At 38.7% G+C, this 22,039-nt stretch overlaps 1 protein-coding gene and 1 pseudogene across 2 annotated transcripts; one reads left to right on the forward strand and one right to left on the reverse strand.

Annotated features, from left to right (window-relative positions):
* Positions 1-2,549: 2,549 nt before the first annotated feature.
* Positions 2,550-4,944, forward strand: LOC143860339 (SEC14 cytosolic factor-like). The gene is made up of 7 exons (XM_077370929.1): positions 2,550-2,688; positions 2,768-2,885; positions 2,995-3,083; positions 3,189-3,235; positions 3,339-3,427; positions 3,997-4,130; positions 4,230-4,944. Exons 1-7 carry the CDS (start codon positions 2,602-2,604, stop codon positions 4,836-4,838), a joined length of 1,173 nt encoding a protein of 390 aa, XP_077227044.1. The 5' UTR covers positions 2,550-2,601; the 3' UTR covers positions 4,839-4,944.
* A 5,227-nt stretch (positions 4,945-10,171) lies between these two features.
* LOC143848503 (uncharacterized) lies at positions 10,172-16,771 on the reverse strand (annotated as a pseudogene). The gene is made up of 3 exons (XR_013235401.1): positions 15,027-16,771; positions 11,305-11,580; positions 10,172-10,619 (listed from the first exon to the last, which is right to left on the reverse strand). The product of XR_013235401.1 is annotated as an uncharacterized LOC143848503 (transcript).
* Between the last annotated feature and the right edge of the window lie 5,268 nt (positions 16,772-22,039).

The following is a 22,039-nucleotide window of genomic DNA, read 5'->3' on the forward strand; positions in this document are numbered from 1 at the left end:
ATGCTTTTTACAACGTTAATAAAACACCTCAGCATCAATTTCCCATTTTGTCCGAGGCTTGCGTCCTAGAACCATGGTTTTAAAAATCGGTTTCGGTACCAGTTTTGGACCCCACCGAAATCGAAATTTCGACCAAAATTTTGAAATTTCAGCCAAAATCCAGCGAAAAAATAAAACACTATTTTATTTGATAATAAATTTCAGTAGTTTAGGTCGAAATTTCTGTAAAATATTAAATTAATTAAAAAAACACTTTTTGCGTAAAAATTTGGGAAAATTCCAAAATTTCGACCAATCCTAAAAATAGAAAAATATTGAAAGGTAATCCGAGAGAGAGAAAGACACATGGGGAGTCGATTTATCCATTTGGGGAGTCGATTTATCCCTACCCTAAACAAAATCCTAAAAATAGAAAAATATTGAAAGTTAAATCCCTAACTATATAAGAATCGAATGGGTAAAGGTTGAAAGGGAAGCAATAAAACATATTGTTGATATTTTTTCAAGTAAAAATGACATAATAGTGGAAAATAAAATATAAATGTAAAATTACGGTATTTTCATAAAACTGGGTAAATACAGAAAATGGGTTTCAAACATATTTCTCAAAGATCATAAAAACAATCTTGAAATATTGTACAATTGTATTTTAATCCGAAACATATATATGCGGAAAAAAAAAGGAAAAAAATAATTTAAGAAAACGGTTTTAGTAAAAGACAGTACTTGTTCTTTACGGACTCTTTGGAAGCCATCAAAATTAGTCCTTATTTGCAAATACAATTATTTTAAATTAATTTTGATCACCGATAGGACAACAAGGTCACATTTTTTAAAGGACGCAAAATTATGTTAATAAGAAGGAAAAACCTCCTAGACTGAGCCTCAAGTTAACAACAACAACAACAAAAGGGGAAAAAAAAATAAGACAAAGGTGGTAATAAAAAATTTCCAGACTCCATCGCGTTCCACCTCACTATTGGCAGGGCGACGAACATACTGAAATAGGATGAAATACCCCTTCACAAATCTCCACCGATATGGAAAGAATACTTTAGAAAGCCATTAATAGGATCATTTCTAAAACTGCTTACAAAACTATGTGCAGATGATCATTAGATCTATCCAAAGAGGCCCTTAAGTAAGTATGAGATGTAACCTAGTTTTGGCACAGATTAAAAAACAGACCCCTCACCAGCTGGATCTACATGGGAAACCATATCATCCAAACATTCAATGTATATGCAAATATGGAATCCGCTATCGGTTGACCATTTCGGATCATTCGTTGGTAATTAATGTATCAAGCCTTCCACCTACTACTAATGGTACAGATCAACTTGGGTGGGTCCTGCACTCCTAGAAGGTAGTGGGTCCCACTGAAATGCAACGTGTCATCATTCTCAGACAATGGCGAAGACATATGCGACAGACAGAGGTGGTAGGAAGACAACCCTCCCGTCGCTAGCCCAACACAATACATTAATTACCATTTATGACAGAATACCCATCTTAGAGATGGGCTTTAATTAGGACTAGATATAAGTAACCAATGATGTTAGACGTTATGTTTGAATTTGAAAGGAAATGATTCATGCAATGTCGTGGGGTGGCCATATGAGAGTAGTGGAATATTCACTCATGGTGGGTTTCAAATTTTGAAATCTAGGGTTAGGTTAGGTTAGGTCAGGTTGTGGAATATGTTGAGAGAGAGAAAGAAGCTACCATTTTTCTACGGAGAGATGGGATCGCACGTTGAGAGTAGTCAGCCAGGACATGAAGGGGAGAATCTCTACCCTTTTGAATCAAGACAACGGAAACAAATGTTCACTAAATAACACTTGGAGACGACTCCCCACTTTTCCATATATAAAAAAACAAACTGCAACACAGCTACTATATACTTTTAAATCTTTTGACTTTCTTCTTTTCTACTTTTCCAACAAACAGCCCTTTCACTTCCAGACGAGAATCTCTTTTCTTACACACAGTATATAATTAAAATATCTGAGCGGGTACTAAAGGGGGAAAATCCCACATACAGGAAAGTGAAAGAGGACACGGGTTTACAGGCCTACAAATAAAATAGCACTTCCGCTTAATTTTTTTCTATCAAAATCACCAAAATGGCCTTATTTCCACTTCATGAAAAGCCTCCAACTCTACTGAAGAAGAGAGGATAGTCTGGTAACTTTCGTTATTATTCATATGTGAGTCAGAGAACCCATGTGGCCCGGCATGAACCAGGTACGTTATTGGCTTTGCTTTTTGACTTTGGTTTCATGTGCCATTAATGGGAAGATCGAGTGTGGAGTGGTGATACGATGAGTACGAAAATAATAAACTCACCCCCCTACGTATTTTAGCCTTGACAATTAAATACCCATTACCCATATGGCCATATATAGGTTGTCGGCGGCCGACGTTTTCCGTTACGAATCGGGAACGGTCTCTGTCGATCACATAACGGAATCCGTCAGTCTACGTGGCATCTTCCTATAAACACGGGCTCTCTTTTGACTCTTTCTCGTCTCACACACGCATAGCAGGCCCAGACATTTTCAGACCCTCTCTCTCTGTTGCTTTCTGTGTCTAGTTGAAATGGGGATGAATGAGCAGAGAGAGAGAGAGAGAGTAGAAGAGATTCTTCAGATCCTGAGAAAACAAGCTCCTCTTACTGTAAAACAGGTGAGCATGCATTTCAGAAGCATTTTGCCATTTTTCCTCTTTAGTGATCGTCTCTAATTTTATAATTCTATACCGGCAGGAGAAGTTCTGCAACTACGCTTGCGTTCAACGGTTTCTAAAAACAAAAGGAGAGAACGTGAGAAAAGCTGCGAAACATTTAAGAGCCTGCCTTTCTTGGAGAGATAGCATTGGGACTGGTATCATTGCTTTTCATTTCCTTATTCCTCTTCTCCTTTCTGAGCTCTTCATTTTTTTAATCTCTCTCTCTCTTCTTCTTCAAAAAAAAAAAAAAAAAAAAAAAAACAGAGCATCTAGTAGCAGATGAGTTCTCATCTGAGCTGGCAGAAGGATTTGCCTACGTTGCAGGTCACGACCACGAATCCAGGCCTGTAATGGTAATTTCCGCATTTCATTTCTCTCTTCCTAATAATAAATAAATTCGGTTTCAAACGAAGGAATAAAAGATAAATTACCTTTTCTTTTCTTTTTTACTTTGGCAGATTTTCCGGATAAAGCAAGATTACAAGAAATTCCATTCTCAGAAACTGTGAGAGAAACGTTCCGGATATTTACAACAGTGATCTTTCTTCTTACGAAAGAAAGCAACAGTAATCGTAAGATTTTTCATTGTTCATGTGTAATCTTTGCAGGTATATTCGTCTGCTGGTATTTACACTGGAAGTGGCAATTGGATCCATGTCGAAAAATGTAGAACAATTCGTACTCCTCTTTGATGCCAGTAAGCTTTCTCCAACCGATATTTATCTTCAGTTATAAGACCAGGCACCCGTAGCTTTCTCCAACCCGATATTTATGGTCATTTAGAACATCATTTCCTTTCTTCATGTCGCTCACTGCCAAACCATAATCTGATTTTTCACAGTCTGGAATTCTTAGCACGATTCCCTCATCAATGCCTCTCCATTAATTTTCAAAGAAGTTACCCCAGAAATTCTAATGTGAGCCAAACGGAGTGATTATGATCTTCCCCGGAAACACAGAGCACATGGCGCACATTAATTAATGAGGATGGTGTGCAGAAATGTCAGACTTAGAGGAAAGGTCATTATGGTGATCAAAATTTCAGAAACCCTCCGAAATTTCGGACTTGTGTTGGAAAAGGTGTTTGTGGATTGACATTTGATTGGCCGAGAGACAGAAGTTGGAGTTGTCAGATAAGGAGGTGGGGGGGGTCCACTTCTTAAAAGGGGGCGCATTATCCTACATTGGGGGCGAAAAAATTCATCTCCATTTTTTATTTTTTATTTTTTCCAAATTTCTTAGAGGAAACGCTTCTCTCATTTGCAGGCTTTTTCAGATCGGGGTCGGCTTTCTTGAATTTATTGCTGGCAACACTGAAGATACTATCAGAATTCTACCCTGGAAGACTTCACAAAGCCTTCGTCATTGATCCTCCCTCCCTCTTCTCTTATCTATGGAAGGTAATTAAATTAAAAGGAAAGAAAAGAAAAGGGAAACGTGAGTTGCTATATCGTATAAAAATCAACGGCTAATCGAGCGTCTGATCGGTTTTGGCTCAGGGCGTCCGTCCGTTCGTGGATCTATCAACGGCTACGATGGTGGTCTCGTCATTAGACTTCGAAGATTCGTTAGAAGATTCCTTCTATCCAGGAGCAGCCTCTCTCCGTTTCGATCCCTCATCCGTCCCCACCAAAATCGGTGGCTCCTCCCGTTTTTCCTTCACCGTCTCCCACTTTGACTCCCTCAAACCATGGCACCTCACTCTCACCGACACGTCAGCATCCTCCAAAGTGGGTCCCACCTTAAACCCTAACTCCCTCATGGGCCCCGCACTCGTCTCCCCACTCAACGCGCGTTCCTTCTCCTTCGCCTCACCTGCCACAAGAACGCCACGTGGCAGCAGGACCCCATCTTCCTTCCCCAGCAGGACCCACAACCAAAGAACTCCGAGGCCGTCTTTCCTCCAATCTCCAGCTACTTTCTTCAAAAAAGACACCCACCATCTCAGTAACAGAACAGACAAAAGCCGTGAATTGTTCCTTCCTTTTCTCAAGTTTTACAGACAGCCGTACGATGAGATGATCTACCGGTCCAAGATGAGACCTCCTCTCGGTGGTCTCATCTCCATCGTCAAACGCCGACACCTCACCCCTTCCCGACGCTTGTGATCTTTTTTTCTTTTTTTTCTTTTTATTTTTCAATCAATATTTTTGTACCTGGAAATATCCTATAATCTCAAGAATCCCCTAAGAAATTGCTTTTATTTTTGTGAAACGATATCAGCACAACCATGTTTTAATATTAGCAAAAACCCAGCTTCTCTTTTATTTTATTTTATGCGGAAATGTAATCAACTTTTGACAGCTCTTTAAATAGGGGTGCAACTTGGGTCACCCTCGGGTTGGGTTGGCATTTCCTCAGGTGGTTGGGTTTAGGTTGGGAAAAGCATCAGATTTAATTTCGGGTTGGGTTAGGGTCAAGGGCGGACGGACATATATCATGAGGGGGGCCATGGCCCCCAATGACATGCAAAATCCCTTTTATGTGCATGGCTGTACATGCATGATTGGCTAGTTTAGTAGGCATGGCCCCCCAATGACCAATGCTTAGCGAGTGTAAATTAGTCTGGCGCACTCTAGTGTAAAATCCTAGCTCCGCCCCTAGTTAGGGTTGAGGTCTTGGTGACCTAACTCGACCTCCACCCTCTAATTTTATCTTTATTTTCTTTGGGTTACTGTAGATTTCTATTTGGCCCAAGGTGACCCCATACCAACCTAACTCAACCTGACCTGATTTTAGCTAGATGGGTTTGGATTAGGGTTGAGAAATTTAGAGGGGGATTGGGTCAGGGTTGACCACCCTCAACCCGATGCTCGGGTTGGGTTGGGTTGGGTTGAGGGAATGCTATCTCGGGTTGGGTTAGGGTTGTTCTCAACCAGATCCAACCCAACCCGAGTTGCACCTCTATCTTTAAATAGAAAAAGACAAGGTGGGTTAGTGAAAATATCAAAACATGGTTGTGCTGATATCAATTCGCTCTTTTTTTTGTCCACGTATTCCTAGAGTGAGCGAGGTACAGAAGTGGAGACGACGTGCTGAGCGGGATATGAAAGGGTGTGCACGTGTTAAATTTTCTTGGAAAGCTAATTCCACGACTGTGTTTGTTTTATGTGTATCGGATTACGGAACATGGAAACGCGATAGCGTGGTCGCGACGTTGTGCATTGGAAATAAATGATTAGACAAAGAAAGAGCAGAAAAAATATGAAGTATGAAATCTATGTTTTACCATGCTTTGGTGTAATTAAAATAGTAAGATAATCTTCGGTTATTGGGACGGGATCTACTTACTCTCCTTCATTTTCGAGAAGACTCTACGGTTTTATTTTATTTTATTTCATTTTTTTTTCTTAAAGTAGGAGAGTAGGAATAAGTGTCGTGTTTGTTTCTTTGTTTGTTTGTTGCCAAGTCAAAGAGGAAGAGTTGAGTTCAGACAGTCAAAAGAGTCTTGGAAATTGAACAACCGTCTTTTACTGCTCAAGGTCTTTGTTTAGGGTTTAGGGTTAGGTAAGAGACTAACCCTGGCTTTTGGAATTTATTTATCTTCTCTCAGTCTATGTAGTTTCTATTTAGATCGGAGGGCTAGGACCAGCCTATGGAAATGAAATTTTGGGACGCAACCTATTTACGTTTATGGCCCATCAAATGGACGGTTTGGATCATCCTATGGTATGGTATGGTCAGGGCCTATGTTGTTGAAAGATGAGCCCACCGTTCCACCAACGGTTTCTCTTGGGCCCACTAACTTTTCGTGTTGTGTGTGGAGAGAGAGAGAGAGACTTCAAATGATGGGAGACGTGACATACGTTAAACCCTAACGTTAGCCAGCCGTCAAGGGGGGGGAAATATCAGCGCCCTTACAGAAAAATGTTATTGATAGAATGGGGCCACTTTTTTACACCTCATGTTGTTTTATGAGGTGGGGCATATCATTTTACACCTCAGGTTTTGATGGGTTGGGCCTACTATTTCTACCCAAAGCTATATACTAGGGTTGGGCCCACCCTTTTACACCCACGCATAGCATGTCACAGAATACTAGCAAGTTTATCATGTTGTCTCTTAACTACAATTTTGAAGAAATGCCGGATTCTAAAATCCACGTACCCAAACGGCCCCTTAGGGTTCTTTTATGAAAAGTCAAATTGTTGTTTTTGAAGTACTACTAAAAACGCACTAAGGTATTTTACAATAAAATTTAGGATAAGCATAGAAAATTGATTTTATAGAAATTTTCCATTTTCCAACTAAATAACATAAGTTATCAAGTAATGAAAATAAAGTTATTGAGATAGAGAATTGGCAGTATCAAATAAGTTGATTCTAATACAAGCTTTCTATTAAACCTGAACAATAGAAGGAAAATGATATATTGCACTCCCACACTACAGTAATGACTGTACTCGTTTTGTACACTTCTCTAATTGAAATAAGCCTAAGAGCTCTCAAACTTAGCAATCAGATAAGGTTTGATATCATGCAATCCAAACATGGCCTTTTGTCAACCTTATTGATTTTTCATAAACATAAATAATACTAATATGCAACGTACCATTTATCAAATAAAATAAAATTTTAACCGTCAATTTAGTACCAAAATAGGAAAAATATGAAAACCATAACATAGAAATGTACGTGGTATTTTTTTATCAGAGGAATTAGACCTGAGCAGATCGGAGGGTCAGGATCAGCCTTCAAGGCACGGACTATTTTACTTCAGGGCTCAACAAATTAACGGTTTAGATCACCCAAACAATGGAAGCGCCACTGTTTTTGTTGGGCTGCATGGGCCACAATGTACATAGGTTGTGCCCTAAAAATCATTTCCCTGGGATGATCCCAACGGTCCGGTCTATAGAAATTTCCATCATGTAATTCCGATTTATAGCTGCAGAAGTTTAGCGTGTCTTTTATTTTGAAATATAACTGAGAAATTTAGGATAAGATTTGGTTGTAGGCCTGTCAACGGAAATTGATGGTTCTGATGGGCAGATGCTTTTGGATCGTAGGGCATAGATCTGGCAAACGGGCGAGCCGGGCCGGGATTGACCCGACCTGTACGGGCCTCGTAGAGCCGGGGTCACCCGGATTTTAGACATATTTTGTAAGGTTGTTGTTTTGTTTGTACAGGGATTTGCTAGCCACCTTCACCAACCCATCCTTTGCAATTACATGCGATCATGTGATGTTAGCCCATTTATATTTGTTGAATTTTTGAGACATTTGTCTTATCCTTGACGTGGTGCAAACTAAAAAGATTGGCAGAAGTAAGATTTGTGCAAAGGTGGATAGCAATAAATAATAACCTGATAGATTTGTTAAGAATTTTTTTGTTTGTATAGGGATTTGCTAGCCACCTTTGCTAACCCATCCTTTTCAATTGCATGTGATCATGAGTTGTTATCCCATTTATGTTTGTTGACGTTTTGACACATATGTCTTATTCTCGATGTGGTGCAAATTGCAAAGATTGGCAGAAGTACGATTTTTGCAAAGGTGGGTAGCAATATATAATAATGATGCGGGTACTAAGTTTTAAATGAAAAATTAAGGCAACATGGTAGTAAAGTGGAGAAATGACTACAAAAAATACAGAAGCAGGGTAGCAAAATATGACAATTAAGTAAAAAAATGGAAGCAAAGTAGAAAAATTACCAAAAAAGGAGACAGTTGGCGTTTTCTTTGGACGCATGTGCGAGGGGCATATGAGAAGCGGAAATGACGAAACCGAAGTAGTGAAAAAGGACATGTGTGGTAGTTTTACGGAAAGAAAGGGGGGACGCATACGGCAATAGAAAGGATTCTCGCTTTTAGTATAGTAAGGATAAGGATTTTATAAATCTTGAGTATGAGATTGCCGTTTGGAATGAGACTAATATCATTTGTTTTTCAAGTCTTTTATATAATTTCTTATGATTCGTCTGCTTACGTGGTGGGTGTTTGACCTCTTACAGCTACAAGATTTGGTCCTATGCAAACTATATACTATAGAGTCTACCATAAGAAGATAAAGAAAACTGGCGACAGAAATAGCAGCAAAACAGCTGCTACCATCAACGACGAGGATGAAAATATGATTGAAGATGCCAATCATGGCTAAAATTATGTGATTCTTTCTTTTCTTAGGGGTTTCTTTTTGTTTTTTTTTTGTTTTTTTCCATCACATGTGTTTGGGTTTGAGGCAAGGTTTTATGTCCTCCTGTATTCATTTACTTTCATTGATAAAACTAAGGGTGCCGCCCTGGGTTCCTAGATAAATTCTGGGTTAAAAGAAAAGATGGAGAAGAGAATAAAAAAACATTGATTGTCATGATTCTTGACAATTTTCCAATTTTGTTTTGAATTTGTTAAGAGACTTATTTTTGGGAATATTTGTTAGGGCAGTGATAAATCAACTCCCAAATATCTTAAATCAACTCCCCATGTGTCTTTCTTGAATTCCACTATGTGATGCCCAGTGACTTACCTCCTATTCTTCCCCAAGGCGGGAGACAGACCACGCCATTGAGTTGGTACCCGGCACGCGACCACGACCGCAGGCCCCTTATCGAATGGGCCCCTCCGAGACCCCCACCCTACTGGGCAGATGACGAGACCCCCACTCAAATGCTTTCGATGTAAAGAACCGGGTCACAGTGCGGTGGACTGCAGGAAGGGAATTAGCCGCGAGAGCAGGTTGGAGTTTTTGACTAATGTTCTGATTTTGACTTCGTAATCAATTGGCTTGGAGAGAGAAAGACACATGGGGAGTTGATTTATCACTCCCCGGATTATATTGTCAAATAGACAACAAGATTGACCCGTCACAGGCAATGCTGGAAGAGGATTTGGATGGTTTCCTGAGCACCCACTGTTGTGTTTCATAGTGTCAGCTTGTAAAAGGGCTGTGAAGCATAAGATATTAAGATGATCGAGGGATTCCTCGGTCATCTTACAAAGAAAGCACCTACTTGCAAGAAAGATAGACATGCTTTTTCTTGATCCTATCACAAGTATAAATTTTATGAGGAATGCTAAACTGACAAGAGCCCTTGTCGAAAACGGGTAGAATGGCTAAGCGTTAGAAGCTAATGAAGTGTATCCAATGGTGCCGCCCTTCTACCCGGTTTCTACAAGAGTCCTTGTAGAAACCAAAGAACAACACTCGGATAAAAAGATCAAGGGTGGATTGTGACAAAATCCAGATTCCAAGAGCCCAATGTAGCGCAATACATGCTTAACAAGCTAAAAATGACCTATTGTGAGCACGGCCATAAATAGACTGAGGTACTGTAGAGCTCCAACTATACTCTGATAATGGGTCAGATAAGGGTATGGGTCACTAGGCAGAGCTGTGCAAGATTTAGTGGCCATTGGAGCCACAATGGGCTTATTTCTGGCCATTAGTGCACTGTCTAGACGCTCACAAGCAGAATAGGCTTGGCATAGAAAAAGCCCAATGGAGTCATGTGGTACTTCATTCTTAAGAAAATAATGTAGGTTACTCATATCCTTCGCGGACAAGACTTTGACTTATGTGTAGTACAATATAAAGAGGTTTATGAAGCGGCCATTGAGATCAAAGAATTTTTCACATCAAAATTGGGGAATATCCCATCCTTTTATATTAACAACAATTAAGAGAGAAGAGAACATATGCTCACCAGGTTTGATGACAGGTAAGAAGGTTTTCAGAGAATAACTTGGTCATATACTTTATCGACTAGTCGTGCTTTTAGTCTTTCAGAACTTCCATCTACCTGAAATTTGTTCTTAAAACCACACTTGCAACCAATAATATTGATATGCAGTGCTCTTGGCTATTATGAAGACAAGAACAACGGGGATCGGCTTTCTTTCGCTCACTCCATTTTGCTTGAGTGCTCAGTCACGACTCTTGTAAGCAAATCCTGTGTTCACACAGATGATTCAAAAATTATATTTTTCCATACTAACCTCCTCCCTCACTTTGAAAAATCTTAATTTTTCAGATTAAAAACCACCAAATTCTCAAAAGAAATATAGCATAAGAAAAAATCAGATCTCTATCGTATAGAGAGAAAAAAACCAATGTAAACCTTGTACGGTCATCCACAAAACAAATATATTAACGATAATGTTAGATAAGAGCAAACAAGATAGGTTCCCGTAAATCAATATATTTTTTATAGGGCTCATCACAAATATTTTGAAATGTGAACAAAGGGAGTTTACAAGTTTTCCCTAGTTGACAACTGGAACAAACAAAGCCATGTTTATTTCAACTACTGACAATTAAACCTTTATCTAGAAGTAAAGGAACCATAATACCTAGTGGGTGACCTGATCCCTGATGCCAGATTTAGCTGAACACCCAAACAACAAATACATCAAACAGAGACCACATACAAGTCCAAGATTTAGTAAGGGCCAGTATCAAAAAATTACTTACAATATTCATACAAACAATGCTGGGAAGAACAGTGCGAAAAAAAAAAAAAAACAAAAAAAAAAAACTAAGCATATGGGATCAAGTAAAACTTTTCATGATACATAATGATATTAAAGAATATTTAGTCATTCATCCAAGTGAAGTCATGATGAAGTCAGTCCTACCTCTTCATTCCACATGTTTCGAAGATTTACAATCAGGGAGATTTAATGTATGCTTAGTAGAAACTTTAGTAGCTCTAGGTTGATGGATGTAGAGGCTTCTTAGTTTCTAGGATGGAGAAACAGTTCTCGCCCAAGATAATCTTCAATCGCTTTCACCATTTTCCTTTTGCTTGTGGCAGTTCAGCACATAGAGCCAGCTGAAGCCCAACAAGCGCTCTCTTTCTCCCATTATTTTTACCACCGAGACATCAAGTCCAACCACAGTGTCGGCGAAGTCTGTAATATCAGAACATATGATTTCAGATATTGTTCACCAATTTAGAAAAAAGGAGTGCTCTGCTCACATGGAAAGAACATTCAAGGTGTTATAACTCTAGAAGGGAAACTACATTGAGTAAGAGAAATAATGCGGAAAATACAGTTGAGTGACTTAAAATTTACACAAAAACAAATGATGGGCACCTCAGAACATGTATTAACTTGTATCAACATGGTGCTACAAATCCAGATACAGATGCTAAAAGCCTGACATTTTCCAAAAACGAAACAGCAGAAAATCACAATGAGCACGAACTAGAAACACAGCTCATCAAATCAGATATAACCTTATCCTCACACATTTTTTTTATTTTTTATTTTTTGAGAGAGAGAACTGCTTATTCGTAAGAACGAATCGTGGAAAAAAACCAAAGCGAAAAATAAATGCAGGGCAAAAGATCACCCCTCAACGAAAGATTCTTCTCTGAAAGACGTACAACCATAAGCCTCCCTAAACACATGAGAGAAAGCAAAACTCCTTCCCCTTGTCAAACTCCGAATTTCATATATGATCAGACCCAGACCCCAAGGTCCTCTACATCTTTTGGACGAGGCGTCCCCAAAGGAGTATACAGCCGCTGAATCCCAAAACCTACACACCGAACCTACGATAAGCCCAACCTCAAACTTCCTTCCGTCACTAAAGGGCCTCAATCGGGCTGGAACATTCATTTGCTATACCAACCGTTGAACTATTCCATTAGTCACATATTACATATACCATGAAGGTCGCATTGTCATGGATTGGTTAGCCAAGCAACAAGTGCTGACCGAAGGTATACAAACTGGAGAGACCCATCACCAGGAGTCTCTTTCAGATTTTAGTTTCAGATTGTCAATCAGGAGCCTTCTTTGAGGACTCACTAGGCTTTAGATTGTTCTGGTGTTTGCTTACCAAAAAAGAAAAGCGCGCCCAAACAAATCACTATATTTAGGAATCATGGGTTTATAAAATTTAGACCAAAATGCAACGAGTTATAAACAACATATAACTAATCAATGTTTTAAAATTTGGACCATGTTTGGTACAATCAAACTGCCACATATTAGTGAATGAACCACCCAAACTAATTTAGCTAGACGATTCTTTGCAAACAACGCTGATCAATTAATAACTAAAGAAACACCCAAGACAAGATCTAATCAAGATTTCTTTCTCTTAATCACATCTCCAAACCTCAAAATTTGAACTGGCAAGCTGCTTAATTAATGCATGGCTAACTTACCAGATTATCCTCTTATTTTTCCCTATTCAATTATTTTTATTTTTTTTTCGGAATTTGGTATTTAAAATTGATTTATGGGAGATGATAAATCTGCACCCCCTATAGGATTATTCGGACCCCTTTAACTTGAATTGACGTCAAAAAGCGTAAAAAAGGAGGGTAACGTGAACTAGACTTTTAACGCTTTTTGACATCAATTCACGTTACAGTGGTGCGAATAATCCTACATGGGGTGTGAATGTATCATCTTCCTTGATTTATTTATGACATCACAATTCAACATAGATTGGGCTGGGGTCAAATCAGGACCATTTCTAGTTCCATCACTGATTTGAGTTAATGAACTTGAGGTATAAGTAGTTAGCTGTGGTGAGAAAATTCAATGCAAAGCAGAAGAGCATGAGAAGTCTCTTATTTTCGAACGGTCAATACTCAAAAGAGTATGTGAATTCATTAAAGGTGTGGAACCTTTGGTGGGAGATTTTGACAACTAAGGTATAAAAATGAGGTCAATCGACCACTTCTATTGGACATTTTCTTCTAAGGTACAAGGTGTCTTCATTCCCAAGCTTCGAATAGGGTTGATCTTTCCAAGCACAAAGACGCATGGTGTCTTTCTGACCTTTCCTGGGCAACAATGCATTAGTTTAACATTTTATCAACATTTGCACTTCCTATCAATTCATGGGCAGAATAAAAGAATAGAAACACTACTATTTGACTTCGTACCTATACAAGATAGTATAATACCCTGTAAGAGGATCTTTTTTCCTGATTGGCTTTGGATATGATTCATTAACAAACAATACAGTTCAATAGAGAAAAAATGTTTCTTTGAGTCTAGTTGCTTTTATTTTGCCTCTCACTCAAATGACTAATTGTAAGTAAGTGTAGAAGAATCGAGGCAGATCACTGAAGAGTGCACTGTGCTAGTGAGCAAATGGGGAATAAGACTTAAACCGGATATGTGGGGACTGGGGACCTATTGGGTTCCCCAGACCCCATATAACTCAGTTGATTATCCTGAAGTATCAAAATGGAAAGGATGGCATTAGTCTAATGGTTTTGCACCCCTCACACCATGGTTATCGAAAGGGATGAGGAACTATTAACATTTTGGTCTATACATTGTCGTAGTGTGCCATATATCTATGTCTGACTGCTAGTTAAACATATTTTCACCCGTTTGTCACCCCATTTCCTTGTGTACGGTCAGTACTCTGGATTTGTGGTATGATACCACCACCTTTATTTAATAGCACAACAATAACATGGGATTCTCCTGATTATTCATTCCACAAACACAACAGTACATATATCCATCAATCTGAACAGTAAGAACAGACACCCTAACCGTGTGCCGTGTTGAACTAATTGGAGAACCCTAACTGTCTGATCAGTTTACTGGGAAATGGATGGTTAAAAGGAAAATTGGCTAGCAGTCCACATTTCACATGCAAAAGCCAAATCAGATAGACAGTTATAATCGTGAAATCAGTAGCAATACTTATGTAATGATCCATCAAAGATGTTGCCCTTCAATCAGAATGTCCAAGCTCCAAACCAGTGAGCATGCGATTGTGCACTGATTGTGGTAATGATGATTAAAGCCATGGTAGTACCATGGTCTTGATTGAGACCATGCTACCATCATGGCACCACCCTCATGCAACACATTTTCCCTTTAATTTCTTGAAAGTTTAATTTTCATATCCTTTTAAGAAAGCCATTTACTCTCATAAAACGAAAAACAAAAGACACGAAAATGTGTTCTGTCTTTATTTGATTAATGAGACAATCAAATTGAGATGAACATTTTCAAACCACAAGCTAAAAATCATACGAGTGTTCATAATGAGAAGCTCAAAGCTATAAATGGAAATTATGATAAGAAAAACAGAATCAGCTCCTACTCATACCACAACATATAGTTACCATGCACAATAAGCTACACAAAATCATTAATGGTTCTACATTAGAAGTGATTAGAACATAATGATACATGTAATTTCCCACAGTCAGAATAAAGCATGTCTTGTCTTGTGCGTCAAACTCAAAATTCAAAATATTGAATTCATCTTTTGTAGAGTTTCACATATTCTTCTAGTATAAGTATGTAAACATAGAGCAATCCATGGAGAGAAATGAAGCACTTAAGGCATATGTTAAACATCGAACCTATATCAAGATTATGCCTCAGCTGCCTCAGAGGCCTTTGGTGCGAAAGGATCATGTGTAGGACCGACATCCTGCCCGATATGACGCTGTACCAGCCGCTGAAGATCAGCCATAACCTTATGTTCAGGTTTTGCTTTCTCCTCATAGTTAAACATCGCCAATGCTCGCTTGTCCTCAGCACTGTAAACCTGGTTTTCTTTTCTGATACGAATGGCATTCATCCGTTGATGCCTGCTTCCACTCATCACATACCCAAGGCACTCAAACTTCTGAATCTCTTCCGCAGAAAGACCCACTTCTCCTCTACGAGGGATACGTTTCCCTTGCTGCACATACTGAGCAATGGCATCACCTTCACCTGGTCTAAGGGCACCTCCATAGCTAATATGTCCCTCTGCCCTTGGCAGGGTACAGGCCCAACAAATGGGTCATTGTCCAAAGCAGGTTTCTTTTGGGATTCAATCATTTCTTTCAAGATAAGAATTTCCTCGGCTTTCTTCACATCATCAGCCTTAGCATTGCTTTTTGTATCCACATTTGAATCAGAAGAATTTTCAATCAAACTCCCACTACCCAATTTGGGCTGTTTCTTTTTCTTGCTCAACTTTGAATCAGAAGATAATTTTGAGTGTTTCCTCTTCTTGTTTCTCGCATTGTCATCAGACAATTGGCTAGAGTCATGTTCCTCACTTGCACTCTTTTTGCCTCTGCTTTCATCAGAACTACTGTCCCTACTCCTTTTCCTACTATTTCCTTCCTTCTTCCTCCCTTGCCTATACTGGATTTTCCCTAATTTCTTCTTCTTATTCGAGTCTTCGTCAGTTGAAACATAAGAACTCTCCGATGCACTTAAATCCTCATCGGATTCACTGTCTGTTGATGAATCCCTAACCCTTTTAGAACGAGAAGATTTACTCTTCGCCCGAATCCTTCTTCTTCCCCTTTCTTTCCTTCTCTTTGAATGCTGACTACGCGAATCAGAATCACTCGCCCCAGTATCTTCCCATTGAGAATCCCTGTACGATTGGAATTACCCTTCTGTTGCTCCTCTATAATCTCCTTCAGTTCCTCATCAAATGGCTCAAATCGCTCACGAGGAGGACTAGGGCTCACATTCCAAATACAATTCATCATATCCTTCTTCCTCAATTTCTGGCGCTTGATCCGTCTATACTCTTCGAAACTCAACCCTTTCAAATCCTCGTCACCATCAGAATCCAAATACCGTCCTCCATTCCGTACATCTCGATCGAGGTACGGGGCCCTTCGACCCTGACGGTGGAACGAATTAGGTAGGGTTTCAGATCTAGGGTTTCTTCTAGGGTTTGAGAATCCATTAGAATCTACAAGATCGCGATGGCGATCTGATTCACGAGAACGAGCTCTAGGGCGGCCGTAGGGATCGTCTTCGGGGTCGGACGAAGAGTGCGGAGGAGAAGAAACCCTAACTCTTTCCGGTGTACGGATGCCGTTATTACGGTCGGATCGACGGTGGTTTTCCGGTAAAGCAATCGCTGAGGCAAGCTTCAACATGCTTTTTCTCCGGTCACTGCCTTTCTCCATTTCCCCCTCTCTTCTCTCCATTAGAAAACCTTCGCGAATCGGGGATTTTATAGCAAGGGATTTTATAACGGGTGCCTTGGTGCGCACGGCTTTCGCCGGTATATAGTTTTTCTAACATGCGCTGAGGGCGTTAAATACCTGTACGCGGGTCTCTTTGTATACCATAGTGGGCTGATTAACTTGCCCGCCTTTAGTCCAGTATTTCTCAAAAGGTACTGTACGTCGCATTTCATAGGATGATCCATACCGTTCATTTGTGGGGCCACAATGAAAATAGTTTTTCTCATCTATAGAGGGATGATCCAAACCCTCCGATCTACAACCTAAGCCTCTGCTCTAGATTGGGATGATCATGAACTTCAGAGTCTGGCCTCTTTTCTTTGTTTATGTGAAAAGAAAAAATCCAAGAACCGCGGATAGCTTCTTCCCCAAGGAAGGGCCATAATAGAACATACCAACAACACGTCAAAGGCTAGCGGTGTAAATGGATATTCGAAAATTCGATTACCGTCTGCATCTGAATCCGTTTAAAGCGAATATTATCCGGATCCTTTTCAAGCGGATATTATCCGAATCCGTTTATGAGATATCCGGCTCTAAGCGGATGCGAATCTGGTAAATGGTATATCTGATCGTTTTAACATTCGAATCCGAGAAGTAAATCCCTTTTATTTATTATTAATAATCTCATTAATATTTATTTTTAGTAATGACACACTATCTTTTGTTTTTAAAAGAAAAGTGAGTTTTCTTTTTAGAAAAAAACAAAAACAAAAAGTGTTTTGGGCAAGAAATGAAGTAATCTCTTATTTTAAGGGTATTCTTGAAGTTTGACATGGCTTCTTTATGAAGCAACAAAGGTGGGTTGTAGGATGAAAGAGACAAATGGATGATGGTGATTGAATGAAAATGTCATAGTTTCTAGAGAATTCTAGAGCAAAAAGGCCATAGTCATTGATGGTAAATGGACGACCATAGAAAGATAAAGTGCTGCAATATAATATTCGAATTTACCGGATAAACTGATAATATCCGAATTCGAACAATATCCGACGGATACGAATTCGGTAATAGATATTAAATATCCGTCAAATTCGAATCCGAATCCGAATTCAGATAGTGTATACTGTAATCGAATTCGGATATAGCCATATCCGATTCGAATTCGATCCGTTTACACCCCTATCAAAGGCAATAGGTTCAATTTAAATCCAAAAAATCTTATTAAACCTCTGGCACTGTTTTTGTAGTTGTGCAATGAGAGAATTTATATGATGGGTGGCTGTGAAAACACCTGAAGTCTAAAAAAGTAGGTACGGCCCACTTTTTCTGATGATCCAAACCGTTCATCTGTTTGGGCGCAACGAAAATAGGTTGTTGTGCCCCAAAAACCATTTCCATAGGATGATCCTAACCCTCCGATCTGAACTGATCTGAATATGGAGATTTCCAAAAATCATGTATGGAATTTTCTACAGATCGGCGGGTTAGGATCATCCTATGGAAATGATTTTTGGGACACAACCTATTTACGTTGTGCCCAAACAGATGAGCGGTTTGGATCATTAAAAAAAGTGGGTCGTACCTACTTTTTTTAGACTTCACGTGTTTTCACGGCCACCCATCATATAAATTCTAGTGCAATGAATATCCGGAAAGTAATAGGTTGGGTAAGAACGTATGAAAGAAGTCCTTCATCAAACACACAGTTGGAGCTTCATCGAGAACTTAATGCTCTGTCTCGTTGCTCAGAGTTGGCTTGGAGAATAGTGGAAGAAGAAGTCAAATGAGAGTTGACAAGCAAGGAAAATGGGGAGTAGATTAGTGGATATTTTGCCTACAAAGAATTGAAACTAAATAAAAGTAGGGCAGTGATAAATTCGACCCCCATATATTTGAAATCAACCCCTTCTAACGTTAAACTTAGGGCGTGGGAATAAAGTTGCCATCTACCGTTAAACACCGAACTGAGTGTACAACTCACACACCCTAACATTTTCTGTTAGAACGGTCGATTTAGGATATATGGGAGATCGATTTATCATCCCTAAAAATAAGTCTGATTATGAAAGATGAAACCCAAGATACAAATATATATTGGGGTTTTGCTAAGGGCACTCGTTGAGGAGCATTTAAATGCTAATGGAAATATCATTTTATACATTTTTTGAAAAAAAAGATTTAGAAACATGTGTAAATCGATGTTTCCAGGAGCATTGAAATGCTCCTTAACAAGTGCTTTATTAGCAAAACCCTAAATACAAACTCTCAAAGTGCAAACCATTGAACCGAAAAGGAGATGATATCAAAACAATCAATAGGAAAAAAAAGGCAACAAATGAGCAAAGGAAAAACAAAAGGGAATATTTAGAGTTTCTAAACTCCCTAAATTTTTTCTCTTTCTTAGTTCGCCAGCATTTCGATCCAATTTTTAGAGTCACGTGCACGTAATATGAAGTCCGGAAGAGTTTCCAAACTCTTAGACCGTTAAATCAAAACTTTTAATTTGATGAATTCTAAAAGGGAAATGATATTTATACCCCTTTTATCACCAGGGACACCCATTTGCCAGTGCACTTTGCAATCAAAGCCACTAGATTTTTCTGAGATACAGTACATTAGCTCCCCTTTTGCCATTGACGCTGGGTGTCCCTGGTGATCAAAAGGGGCGTAAATATCACTTCCCATTCTAAAATCGTATTTAAGATAATATGAGCTTAGAATGGGGTTACTTTGTCTTTTAACACTTAAAAGGGTATTTTTGTTTTCTTATAATTCAAAATCAGCAGTCGTTTTGCATTCCATCAAGAAACTAGTACCATGACTTGATTTGCAAAATATGACCAAATGTGATGACTTATTTTACTAATTGGCAAACTACACCCCACGTTCACAAATATAGCATAGTAGGAAACTTCTTTTACAGGAAATTATTTAAGATAAACTTATTCAAGTAAGATGCCAAATACAAGAACAACTTATCCAAAATGGTTCCTTTTTCCGGCTCTGTTTGGTCACACAAAAGCAGGGATGGGTTAGGGGTTTTGCTTGGCATTTGGGTGCCATGTCAACAAAACCCTTTGTTTGGTTGCCAATGTAGTAATGAAATCCTTGGAGACTACTAGGGATCAAGGTGGCAAACGGGCCGTGCCGGGCCGGCACGGTACTACCAAATGCGGCCCGGATAGGCCCGCGGGCCGGGCACGGCACGGCACGGAAGGCTTTATGTGCCAGGCCGGAATCCTCGACGGTAGGCACGGCATGGCCCGGGGCACGCCGTGCCGGGCTGTGTTTTTTAATTTTTTTTTGAAACAGAACATTTCTCGAAACTCCGTGGGATCCCCACGGAGTTCCGAGAAAGTTTTGATCCCACGGAGTTTCAAGAAACGTTCTGTTTTAAAAAAAAAAAAATTTCAAATTTTGTTTTCAATTTTCTTGGTCCCTTTTTGTCAATTTTTGTATACAATTTTCTTGGTCCCCTTTTTTGTCAATTTCATTTACAATAGTAATTTAGAAACAAAGATCGATTGTGCCCGGAATATTTATTGCACCTTTAAATTTTATTTATATCAAATATTATAACAAGTAAAGAGGAGCTGAGGAGGACATAGAACCTTGCCTCTAACCCTTTAAAGGAAAGAAAAGAAAAAAAATAATTACAACTTTGAAATTACAATAACTTCTAAATTAAAAGTCTTCAGCAATCTTCAGATGATGAGCTTGAGCCTTACAGTCCTTGTATCCTAGCATCTGCATCAAGCCAATCCTTCAAGCACACACATACCTCAAATGTTTTTTATGACATTTTGGTTCATTTGTCTTCTAAAATCCTGTTACCTGCACTAAAAGTGGACTCCGATGCTACTGTAGACACCGGGGGGTTAGTAGATCACGTGCCATAACGGATAGCACTGGATATATTTTCTCATTTGCTTTCCACCAAGGCAAAATTTTAATAGTTTTCCATTCTTCGGGATTGATGTAATGTTCATTTTTCAAATACAATGATAACTCATTGCAAGATGTTTCACCAACACTACTAGGTTTTGCTCTTTTTAGGCTTATTAAAGTAAAAATTAGATTATTTTTAGGCCCCGAGCTCGTAGAAGAAGTGGGTCTTCTTTGTCCATGTTCCACCTCATATATATAATACATAGACCTTAATAATGATTTAATTTCATTTATACTATTCCCTGAATCTTCAGGATCATTACCAAGGTTGTTATTGCACTATTCTAACAAGACTTCTAAACCTTGTAACTTAAACCTAGGGTCTATTACTGTAGTGAAGGAATATAAAAATAGAATTTCATTAAAATATTTTTTTAATTTTGCCTCCATGACTTTCTATTATTTGTTCATGTCTTTCAGTTCTTTTTAAAAAATAGTAAGCGTGATGTTATATAAGTTACTCATAATTATTTTTGAGGTTGGTTTGTAAACAGCAGAAAAAGCATTAGTTGCAGCATAAAAAATTTCAAGAAAACTCATGAAACTCTCACAAGTGTTCCAATCTGGGAGACCTACAGTGTAACAGAGAGGTTGATGTATATTTTCATTACCAAATGATTGAATTAAATTTTTATATGGGAGGCAATATTTCAACATTAAATAAGTTGAATTTCACCTATGTCTAACATCTAATTTAAATTTAGAAAATTCTTTTCCATAGGTGTTGCATATTTTTGCAAATTCTTGTCTTCTAGACATTGAAGAATTGATAAATGTAATATAAGTTTTAATATTTTCTATTTGTGGGTCAATAAGAGCTAAATCATCTTGCACAACTAAATTTAAAATATGGCATGCGCATATTTTAAATGGGTACCAACCTCAACCTATATATCAAAAAAGTCAAAATATGAAATCAGTTGTTGTTTACGTTATAATTAAATATTTAAATGGGTACCAACCTCAACCTATTTGAGGAAAATCTCCCCCTCTTGTTGATCGCCAATCACCGCCCTCTTGATGAGTAGTTAGTGCTACTAAGTAGAGAGAGAAGTAGATTGGGGGAGAGAGAGAGGGTGAACTTGATTAGGGAGAGAGAGAAGTTAATTGGAGATTTTAGATAATAGATAGAGAGTGTGAGCTTTTGTGAGAAATGAAGGGGGTGGAAAGTTATATTTATAGGATTGAGTGGGTTATTTTTTGACTTCCTAAAATACCCCCAAAAAAGAGTTATTAGGGGGTTAATTTGGTAAAAGACATGAAATGACTTAAATATCCACAAAAAGAGTTGTTGGGGAGGGTATTTAGGAAATGTAAAAGATTTAAATAATGAAAATCCCAAAATACCACCCAAAACCAGACCAATCATCCAATCGTAAGTCAATAACATGCATTTTTGTTGGTGAAGATGAACGGTCTACATGTAAGCAACGGTTCACATTCAATGACAAAAATAAAAATATTAATTCAATGTTAGGATGAGGATGCATGGTTGATCT

The sequence above is a fragment of the Tasmannia lanceolata genome, unplaced genomic scaffold (genome assembly GCF_043159265.1).
Source record: "Tasmannia lanceolata isolate RefF3 unplaced genomic scaffold, GAP_Taslan_0.1 ptg000003l, whole genome shotgun sequence".
In the NCBI taxonomy this organism is placed as follows: Eukaryota; Viridiplantae; Streptophyta; class Magnoliopsida; order Canellales; family Winteraceae; genus Tasmannia; species Tasmannia lanceolata.

Excerpts from the sequence above, each read along its gene's own strand:
- LOC143860339 (XM_077370929.1), top strand. The coding sequence starts at position 2,602 with ATGGGGATGAATGAGCAGAGAGAGAGAGAGAGAGTAGAAGAGATTCTT. Across the intron at positions 2,689-2,767 it reads CTCCTCTTACTGTAAAACAG|GAGAAGTTCTGCAACTACGC; the intron begins GTGAGCATGCAT and ends CTATACCGGCAG. Across the intron at positions 2,886-2,994 it reads GAGAGATAGCATTGGGACTG|AGCATCTAGTAGCAGATGAG; the intron begins GTATCATTGCTT and ends AAAAAAAAACAG.